General features: G+C 33.6%; 1 protein-coding gene across 1 annotated transcript in view; it reads left to right on the forward strand.

The window, feature by feature from the left end:
• LOC143233635 (protein lev-9-like) overlaps positions 1–11156 on the forward strand; it is a 76485-nt gene that overhangs the window by 28384 nt on the left and 36945 nt on the right. Inside the window, exons 4-6 of the mRNA XM_076470078.1 lie at positions 1864–2043; positions 2927–3021; positions 4506–4656. Coding sequence (XP_076326193.1) covers positions 1905–2043; positions 2927–3021; positions 4506–4656 — 385 coding nt within the window. The 5' untranslated portion in view covers positions 1864–1904. The remainder of the gene's footprint in view (positions 1–1863; positions 2044–2926; positions 3022–4505; positions 4657–11156) is intronic.

Consider the following 11156-nt stretch of genomic DNA (forward strand, 5'->3'; position numbering starts at 1 on the left):
CATCTAGATCTAGCCTGTCTCCCCATAATGTACATCTTTAAACCATGTTACACAAACATCTAGATCTAGCCTGTCTCCCCATTATGTACATCTTTAAACCATGTTACACAAACATCTAGATCTAGCCTGTCTCCCCATTATGTACATCTTTAAACCATATGTTACACAAACATCTAGGTCTAGCCTGTCTCCCATAATGTACATCTTTAAACCATGTTACACAAACATCTAGATCTAGCCTGTCTCCCCCATAATGTACACATCTTTAAACCATGTTACACAAACATCTAGATCTAGCCTGTCTCCCATAATGTACATCTTTAAACCATGTTACACAAACATCTAGGTCTCATAGCTCGTCTGGCCCTGTCTCCCATAATGTACATCTTTAAACCATATTTACACAAACATCTGGATCTGGCCTGTCTCCCATAATGTACATCTTTAAACCATGTTACACAAACATCTAGATCCAGCCCGTCTCCCAGCCTGTCTACCATAATGTACATCTTTAAACCATGTTACACAAACATCTAGATCTAGCCTGTCTCCCATAATGTACATCTTTAAACCATGTTACACACAAACATCTAGATCTAGCCTGTCTCCCATAATGTACATCTTTAAAACCATGTTACACAAACATCTAGGTCTAGCCTGTCTCCCATAATGTACATCTTTAAACCATGTTACACAAACATCTAGATCTAAACCAGCCTGATCTCCCATAATCTCCCATAATGTACATCTTTAAACCATGTTACACAAACATCTAGGTCTAGCCTGTCTCCCATTATGTACATCTTTAAACCATGTTACACAAACATCTAGATCTAGCCTGTCTCCCATAATGTACATCTTTCATGTTACCCATAATGTCTCCATAATGTACATCTTTAAACCATGTTACACAAACATCTAGATCTTTAAAACCATGTTACACAAACATCTTGTCTCCCATAATGTACATATTTAAACCATATTACACAAACATCTAGGTCTAGCCTGTCTCATAATGTACATCTTTAAACCATGTTACACAAACATCTAGATCTGGCCTGTCTCCCATAATGTACATCTTTAAACCATGTTACACAAACATCTAGATCTAGCCTGTCTCCCATTATGTACATCTTTAAACCATGTTACACAAACATCTAGATCTAGCCTGTCTCCCATAATGTACATCTTTAAACCATATTACACAAACATCTAGATCTAGCTTGTCTCCCATAATGTACATCTTTAAACCATATTACACAAACATCTAGGTTCTAGCCTGTCTCCCATAATGTACATCTTTAAACCATGTTACACAAACATCTAGATCTGGCCTGTCTCCCCATAATGTACATCTTTAAACCATGTTACACAAACATCTAGATCTAGCCTGTCTCCCATTATGTACATCTTTAAACCATGTTACACAAACATCTAGATCTAGCCTGTCTCCCATAATGTACATCTTTAAACCATGTTACACAAACATCTAGATCTAGCCTGTCTCCCATAATGTACATCTTTAAACCATGTTACACAAACATCTAGATCTAGCTTGTCTCCCATAATGTACATATTTAAACCATATTACACAAACATCAAGATCTAGCCTGTCTCTCTCCATAATGTACATATTTAAGCTATACAGATTGAAAGAGAGTACCATGCTCAGTTTTAAGCATTTGATTGGCAGTCACAGTGATGATGGCTTTGGCAAATGGCAAATAGAATAGACATAGATTCTCCTTTTTTAAATTAATAATTTTCAATTATGTAAAATTGCATGCAAATCCATACTGTTTAATATAAACTGTTTTATATGAATATTAATATATCAGTAATTATAAAAGTTTTCTATCCTAGAACAAGCTTGTGAAAGGCCTGAGAAACCTGTTGGTGGGAGAATGGTTCTTCCATCTGAGAAGATAACCATTGGTACCCTAGCAATATTTGCATGTGATGAAGGAACTACAATGGTAGGATCTAAAGTACTGAAGTGTGTGGAAGAAGGAATCTGGACCTTTGATCCACCTAAATGTTTAAGTAAGTTATTTTGTATATCCCAGTAACAAAAAATAAATTATTTGAGAATTTAAGGAGCAACACTAAAAATTCCTTCAACCTGGTACCACACATATATTGAATATATGTACATATCTGTCGTATTTATCATAAATATATAGTTTATTCATTAGTAAGTAAAATGTTTCACCATTTGCTTATACCCAAATAACAGAAAATTCTACTGAAAATTTAGGCCTGTGTTTCTATTTTCATGTTTTAAAGTAGTGCTTAGAAATCATGTTTTAGGTATTAAAAGTTGCTACACCTTTGTGAAAACATCATTGTTAAGATGTAAATAAAACTATTATATATTTGTCTATGTACTATTAATGGTTTAATTAAGTAAAATGTAAAACTTAAATTGTTTCAAAGTTCTGATATATTATTAAAAGTAATGGAAATTATCTCACAAATTCTGCTGGGTTAACTTTGTATTTATTTGTGTTATTATCTTTAAGTTTCTTAGTTTAATAGATTACTGATATTTGTTTGTCTTACTGCTCCTAATGTTTAATAACAAGTAACTTGTCATGCTCAGGTGAACTTAAGGGTAAACTGTAAACTAGCCAATCCAATCAAAAAACACCTTCCAGAAGTATATTGCAAAATTCCATTTAATAATTTTATTTATGGTCAAGCCTTTCTTCCAAAGGTCAGTGGTTGTTTATATCTAGAATTCTCTGTTATTAACTTTTCTGTAAATATGTTTCAGATCTTGACCATTCATTGATATAATCTATCAAAATCTAATTTGGCTTTTTTCTCACTTTTTTTCCGTAGATATTCTGTTATTTCATTATTAATGTAATATGATGTATGTTGACTTAATTACCTCTAACTGGTACTCTTTTACATTGTACAGGGCACTGTCAGTTCCCACCTCTAGCTAATGGAAAATTTGTATCTAAACACCAGTATGGTAGATGCTATTATGGTTGGAATTCTTGCCCTGTTGAAGTAAGTTTTCTGTATTTTTATTTCATTACTGAAAAGTTGACCTGTCGATAATGTTTTCATAGTGTGCATGCATGCTTTGTTTATAGTATTGTTTAATCAGAAGGTATGTGACATACCTCAGATAATTACCAGGAGCCCTGTTAAAGGAACAGTATTGATGTCTTTGTACCAGTTTGAAACTTACATTTGACATTCTTGGATGGAGATATTGGTGTGACGAACTTCACTCACGTGAGCACAAAAGGGAATTCAAAATCTGGCAGAATTAATCATTTTTGGCCAGTATAGAAGAACCAGTGCCATGCTAACACCTCAGTAGTAATTTCTTGATGTGTGCAGTGGCACATTACTCTTGCTACAACTAACATAAAGTGATTAGGTGAAGTATGGTGCACTGCTGTTATGTAAATATTCAAAAAATGAAGGCTTAGGTATTTTCTTAATCAATTTTTACAGGTTTCTACATGAAAATTCCTGACTCATGAACAAATAACACTACATCTGCTGCTTATTATGGATGATCTATCACTGAATGTCATCAAACATGTGGAACATAAACAATTCTGAATCTAGGAACACCATTGCTGATTCAACTTGGTAGAAATATTACTTCATTTTTTAAACAGAATTTAAGCCTTGTAGATGTGGAACACTTGAAAACTTGACTGTGTACATGAATAACTTGGAATGCTTACAAAAATAATATCTTGGTTGGTTAGTTTGTGGAAGGATTCTATGGTAACAGAGTTGCAAATAGTAACCTCAACCAAGCTATTGAGACAGAAAAGAAACCTTAGTTTTATTTTTAGTAAATACAGTTTTATTAGTTTATCTTTTATATTGAATTATTGTTTTTATGTGTATTTGAGTTTCACTTATCATAATATATTAATTCTAATTCTAATCAAATCAACTAGTTGTCTGTGGCCTGTCTTCTTCAAACAGATAAAAGTATATTTTACTTTATATCTTTATCTCTTTTATTCTATTTAAAACAAATTCTTAACACTTGTCCTTCAAAGTACCATGTCTTCAGGTTTGATATTATCATTTTCAATAACAGCAACTTGTGTTCAAATCAAGTCATCTATACAGAAGTGCAGAACTAACTAACACTTAATATGGTTATACTGCAGTCAATTTAATACACTGTATGCAATGATACAAAAGGGAATATTACAATAATTGCAATTAATTATTAGTTATGTAATTAAAAGTGCCACTGTCATTGTTATTTTGTGCACTTTTAATTAGTTTTATCCATTTTTTTACTTTCCCAGATAAATGTCATGTAAATCAGAATTTAGGCTGAGCCTGAGGTCATGTCATGTCATGGACTTGAGCTTTTGTGGATATATTTTAACCAGTGCTTTGACTAAATTTTATCTTCAAAAGAGGATTCAACCATCTTAGCACTTTTGTTTTGTCAGATATTTGTTTTCGTTAATTTTAGTATGATTTATCTTACTGTATTTCACTGATAGGATGAAAAGGATGTGCCAAAACCTCATGGGGAGAATTCGTTTGTTAAGTGCAATAGTGATTATGAATTTCGAGGTTTGAGGCGTATCTCAAGTGGCCATGAAATAATTTGCAATGATGGACAGTGGGATCCTGTGCCTAGATGTGTTCCAGGTAATAAGTATTCACTTAAAGGCATATATGATAATTTCTAACATATATAAATTAATATACTCCACAAATCAGGGCTGGCTTAGTGAGAGGTCACTCCCTCCTCTTCTGAGCTAATGCTGTCCATTAATCTAATTTTAGATCTAGTTTAGATTTGACTCCATTATATATAGTATTGCCTCCTCCTACTAATTAAGGAAAGCTGAAGCTAAGACTATTATAAATGTTGTCTACAGTAAAGCACTTGTATTGTAAAGTCACTATTTGATGCTTAAAAATATTCTGAATGAAAATTGACTTTGCAGCTTTAATTGGAGCAAGTGTACATATTAGGTTTTTTTGTTATAGCTGTTAACAGTAATACTAAGAATTTATTGATAAATTAATAGTTTTTTATTAAGTTACGTGAATGATGCCTGAAATTCTCCATATTTTAGTTTTCTTTCATATTTATATTAGATGTGCTTCTCATTGAGATAAGCAAAACTGAGAAAATTTTTTTAAATTAAAACCACATTAACCCTGGAAAAGTAATGATTCACAAATATCATTTAATCTATTTTGAATTTTTAAATTGTAAGCCAACAAGAGAACTTTCAGTAGTTATTTTAGTCACTTGTAACGTTTTGATCTCAGTTGACTAAAATTCTAGAATTTTATTAATAAAAAAAAAAGTAATTTTTGCTTATTTAAGTTTTTGATCTACATTTTGTTGGAAATATAGGACCATTACTACTAATTTATAAGAACAATTCATGGATTTGATGCCTATAGAATAATAATGGAAATATTTTGAAACAAATCTCTTTATTAACAATGAATGATCTTATTAAAATATACTTACTCCATTAACAACAATGAATCTTTCTTACCTGGTACATTAGTTACCATCTCTCTGGATATTTGTATTATGCTGTAAGATAGCTGGTTATGCCTTTATTTTGTTATGTTTTTTACCATTCATTTATTATTTCTTTTATAATTTAGTTCAACTTTGAATTTTTAGTTACATTAAACGGCTAACTCACCTTACATCCCTAGCATAAAAAGAAAAATATTGAAGGTAAAACCACCAATAACTTAACTACAGATATGTGTGTGTGTGTGTATGTGTGTATATATGTATGTATGTGTGTGTGTGTATATATATACACACACATATATATATTTTTCAAAAATGTATATGTACTATTGTTGATATTATGTTTCATTTACAAATTTACTATTCAGTTAGTGATACTTGAAGAAAGGCATTGCTTGAAATATTGTATCAACAATAACACATATATGTGTGCAGTTAACTTCTTTGTGGTTTTATTTTCAACATTTTACTTTGATCTCTTTTAACAACCCACCATACATAGTTTCTTACACAGTTTTAAAACCACCTTCCATCTTGAGCATCTAGGTTTTCAATATATATGTATTATGAAACTGACCAAAGTTCCACCTAGCAGTGATGTGGAAAGCCAGGATGTTAATGTTGTGAAAGACCACCTAGCAGTGATGTACAGATGTTAATGTTGTGAAAGACTACCTAGCAGTGATGTGCCAGATGAAAAGCATGTTGTGAAAGACCATGTAGTAAAGTGATGTACAGATGTTAATGTTGTGAAAGAGCCTGTGTTGTAAAGCAGTGATGTACAGATGTTAATGTTGTGAAAGACCACCCAGCAGTGATGTACAGATGTTAATGTTGTGAAAGAACCAAGTAGCAGTGATGTACAGATGTTAATGCTTGTGGAAAGACCACGCAAGTGATGTACAGATGTTAATGTTGTGAAAGACCAAGCAACAGTGATGTACAGATGTTAATGTTGTGAAAGACCACCTAGCAGTGATGTTATGATGTTAACCTAGCGTGATGTGTTGTGAAAGACCACCTAGCAGTGATGTACAGATGTTAATGTTGTGAAAACAGCAGTGATCCATGTAAAGCAGTGATGTACAGATGTTAATGTTGTGAAAGACCTAGCAGTGATGTACAGATGTTAATGTTGTGAAAGACCGAATCTAGCAGATGATGTACCAGGATGTTAATGTTGTGAATCAAGCTAGCAGTGATGTACAGATGTTAATGTCAGAAAATATCCACGCAGCAGTGATGTACCAGATGTTAATGCCTGTGAAAAGACCGCAACAGTGATGTACAGATGTTAACAGATGTTGTGGTGAAAGAACCACCCAGCAAGTGATGCAGATGATGTTAATGCTGCGGTGTGTAGATAATGTAGCAGTGATGCACAGATGTTTAATGTTGTGAGTTAATAAAGACCACCCAGCAGTGATGTACAGATGTTGTTACTGTGAAAAGACCAAGCAGCAGTGATGTACATGTGTTACCGTTGTGAAAGTTAATCAAGCAAAGCAGTGATGTACAGATGTTAATGTTGTGAAAGACCACCTAGCAGGTGATGTACAGATGTTAATGTTGTGAAAGACCACGTAGCAGTGATGTACAGATGTTAATGTTGTGTGAAAGACCACGTAGCAGTGATGTACAGATGTTAATGTTGTGAAAGACCAAGTAGCAGTGATGTACAGATGTTAATGTTGTGAAGACCAAGTAGCAGTGATGTACAGATGTTAATGTTGTGAAAGACCACCTAGCAGTGATGTACAGATGTTAATGTTGTGAAAGACCACCTAGCAGTGATGTACAGATGTTAATGTTGTGAGAAAGACCACCTAGCAGTGATGTACAGATGTTAATGTTGTGAAAAAGACCACCTAGCAGTGATGTACAGATGTTAATGTTGTGAAGACCACCTAGCAGTGATACAGATGTTAATGTTGTGAAAGACCACCTAACAGTGATGTACAGATGTTAATGTTGTGAAAAGACCACGTAGCAGTGATGTACAGATGTTAATGTTGTGGAAAGACCACCTAGCAGTGATGTACAGATGTTAATGTTGTGAAAGACCAAGGTAGCAGTGATGTACAGATGTTAATGTTGTGAAAGACCACGTAGCAGTGATGTACAGATGTTAATGTTGTGAAAGACCACCTAGCAGTGATGTACATATGTTAATGTTAGAAAGACCAAGTAGCAGTGATGTACAGATGTTAATGTTGTGAGAAAGACCACCTAGCAGTGATGTACAGATGTTAATGTTGTGAAAGACCACCTAGCAGTGATGTACAGATGTTAATGTTGTAGAAAGACCAAGTAGCAGTGATGTACAGATGTTAATGTTGTGAAAAGACCACCTAGCAGTGATGTACAGATGTTAATGTTGTGAAAGACCACCTAGCAGTGATGTACAGATGTTAATGTTGTGAAAAGACCACCTAGCAGTGATGTACAGATGTTAATGTTGTGAAAGACCACCTAGCAGTGATGTACAGATGTTAATGTTGTGAAAGACTACCTAGCAGTGATGTACAGATGTTAATGTTTGTGAAAGACCACCTAGCAGTGATGTACAGATGTTAATGTTGTGAAAGACCACGTAGCAGTGATGTACAGATGTTAATGTTGTGAAAGAACCTAGCAGTGATGTACAGATGTTAATGTTTGAAAGACCAAGTAGCAGTGATGTACAGATGTTAATGTTGTGAAAGACCCGCATGCAGTGATGTACAGATGTTAATGTTGTGAAAGACCAAGTAACAGTGATGTACAGATGTTAATGTTGTAAAGACCACCTAGCAGTGATGTACAGATGTTAGTGAAAGACCATGTAGCAGTGATGTACAGATGTTAATGTTGTGAAAGACCACCTAGCAGTGATGTACAGATGTTAATGTTGTGAAAGACCAAGTAGCAGTGATGTACAGATGTTAATGTTGTGAAAGACCACGTAGCAGTGATGTACAGATGTTAATGTTGTGAAGAGACCACGTAGCAGTGATGTACAGATGTTAATGTTGTGAGAAAGACCAAGTAGCAGTGATGTACAGATGTTAATGTTGTGAAAGACCACGTAGCAGTGATGTACAGATGTTAATGTTGTGAAAGACCACCTAGCAGTGATGTACATATGTTGTATGTTGTGAAAGACCACGTAACAGTGATGTACAGATGTTAATGTTGTGAAAGACCAAGTAGCAGTGATGTACAGATGTTAATGTTGTGAAAGACCACGTGCAGTGATGTACAGATGTTAATGTTGTGAAGACCAAGTAGCAGTGATGTACAGATGTTAATGTTGTGAAAGACCACCTAGCAGTGATGTACAGATGTTAATGTTGTGAAAGACCACCTAGCAGTGATGTACAGATGTTAATGTTGTGAAAGACCACCTAGCAGTGATGTACAGATGTTAATGTTGTGAAAGACCACCTAGCAGTGATGTACAGATGTTAATGTTGTGAAAGACCACGTAGCAGTGATGTACAGATATTAATGTTGTGAAAATAATGAAGATTTATCATAACCATGGTTTCATAATTAAAAAAATGCTTTCCTTGAGCTTGAAAACAAGTTAATTCGTGAGATACTTAGAGTGATTCATTGCTTGATTATTGTTCCTAATATTGAGATGTGGTTTAATTTTGGAACTTTATGTTTTCTTGGTGAATTAGGTTTTTCTTCTTCTGGTTCTTTTTCCTGTCTCCTTTGTTAGTTACTTAAATGAATGACTTTCAGATTTATGTTGTATTGTTTATTAACATTTGTACCTATTTATGGCCAGGCACAGGTTTATTAATTATTTTTTATTGAAGGGTGGTAATACTTGCATTCTATTTGTATAAGAGTTTTATTTCGGACTTCTATTTTTGTGTGACCCTGGTTGTAGTGGTACTTTATTTAGATTTTATTACAGCATATTAACCTTTTGTCTTGTGGTTTTCTGAAATTTTATTTCTAAAAAAAACAGCAAAAAAACAAATTTATTTAAATTTTTCTTCTTTTAATCCAAATATATGAAAATACCAGTTATGTCAACATCAGATTAACATCTAAAGATGGACAGAAACAGGTCATTTGTAGGTTATTTGGGAGATTTTAGATCTTTTTAAAGAAGTACTTTTGTTTTGTTTTTTAGTGCCACTGGAGATACTGAGTTTATTGCTATAGTATCATTAATAACTGGGTTCTCATTTACTTATCATTTATAGTCAGGCTCAACAAAAATGAAAATACAACAATTTGGTGATTTTGAAATATGTTAATTTATGATTATTGAGCCATAGAACTTACAAACTCCCAAATAACTCTGTCTGTGGAACTAGAGCTTTTCTACATTGTGATTAAAGTGTAAACAACACAATTGCAGTTTCATTTATACATGGAACTTTTCCACCCTCTAAGATTGAGTTGGTTCTCTAAGCAAAGCTAACAGAGCATCAAACCTAAAGTAGATGATTTCCCATCTAGTTTCCCTTTCATCACTGATGTAAAATAAGATTCTTATTTCCATAAGTTCTTACCACTTGTGTTAATATGCCACAAGGACTTGATTCAGTACAGTTAAACTAAATTTAAACATAATATGTCAAGTTTTTATTACATTCTTTGGTATGTATCCACCTTGTATCCACTTTGACTGTGATAAAGCAGTACCATTGGAGATTCTTCCTCATTGTACTTCAGTTAAAACATGTTTGGCAAATTTGAATTCTTCCTTGACCATAATCTGTGTTTCATTACAAGTTGTACAGATTTATCTGAATAATTGAATTTGTATTTGGCACAGTACAGAATTGTTCTCCATCTTTGCCAATTTTTTTTATTCTAAAATTTTCATGGAGCATTTTTGTTTATGGCTACTGAAAAATGAGAGGAAAGGTCAGAGATAACCCTTACCTATATTAGCAAACTGTTATTGCCACAAGAAAGAAGTGCTGTTGTTAGGCATGTGTACATTGACAGACATAGATTTCTTCTTCAGTTAACACTAGACATGCTAATTTCAATTAGACAATTTTTTTTCTCTCTTTGAAGAATGATTATTCATTTGAGGGGTGGGACACTTTGCTTTGTGTTAAGCAGTGTTTGCTTGTTGCTGCAGTGTAGTGTACATATTGAGATGGTTCCTTACATAAATGTGAACTGTGGCATGTTTGCCATTTGTATAAATTGCTATTCCAGTTAAAAAAAGCTGTCAATGTAAAGTGTTTTTTGTCAGAATTTCATTCATTATATACTGTGTGATAGTGTAAGTTTTGTAATATTCATTATAAGTTATTCTCTGTGTGCATTGCAGATCTATAATCCAGTAAAGTGTCTTAAGTAGGAAAATTGTAAGTAAAAATAATAGAAATGAGGAATTTGGAACCTGAAACTAGAATGGTGAAAATTGCACTAGGCAGGAACTAAACCTTACAATCTAATCATTCTGTAACTCTTGCATGCAGTTTAATCCTTCTCATTGTATTTTAACAATAGATCAATAAGTCTCTTGTTGTCCCCAAACATAATGTCATGTTATAAGCTTGTAGACGTTAAGTTTCGATTAGCTTTTCCTTTCACTGGGCCCAGCATGGCTGTTGCAAGGCATGTGACTCTTAATCCAAGGGTCACAAGTTCGCATCCCCGCCACCCCAAACATGTT

Source organism: Tachypleus tridentatus, chromosome 1 (assembly GCF_004210375.1).
Source record: "Tachypleus tridentatus isolate NWPU-2018 chromosome 1, ASM421037v1, whole genome shotgun sequence".
NCBI lineage: Eukaryota > Metazoa > Arthropoda > Merostomata > Xiphosura > Limulidae > Tachypleus > Tachypleus tridentatus.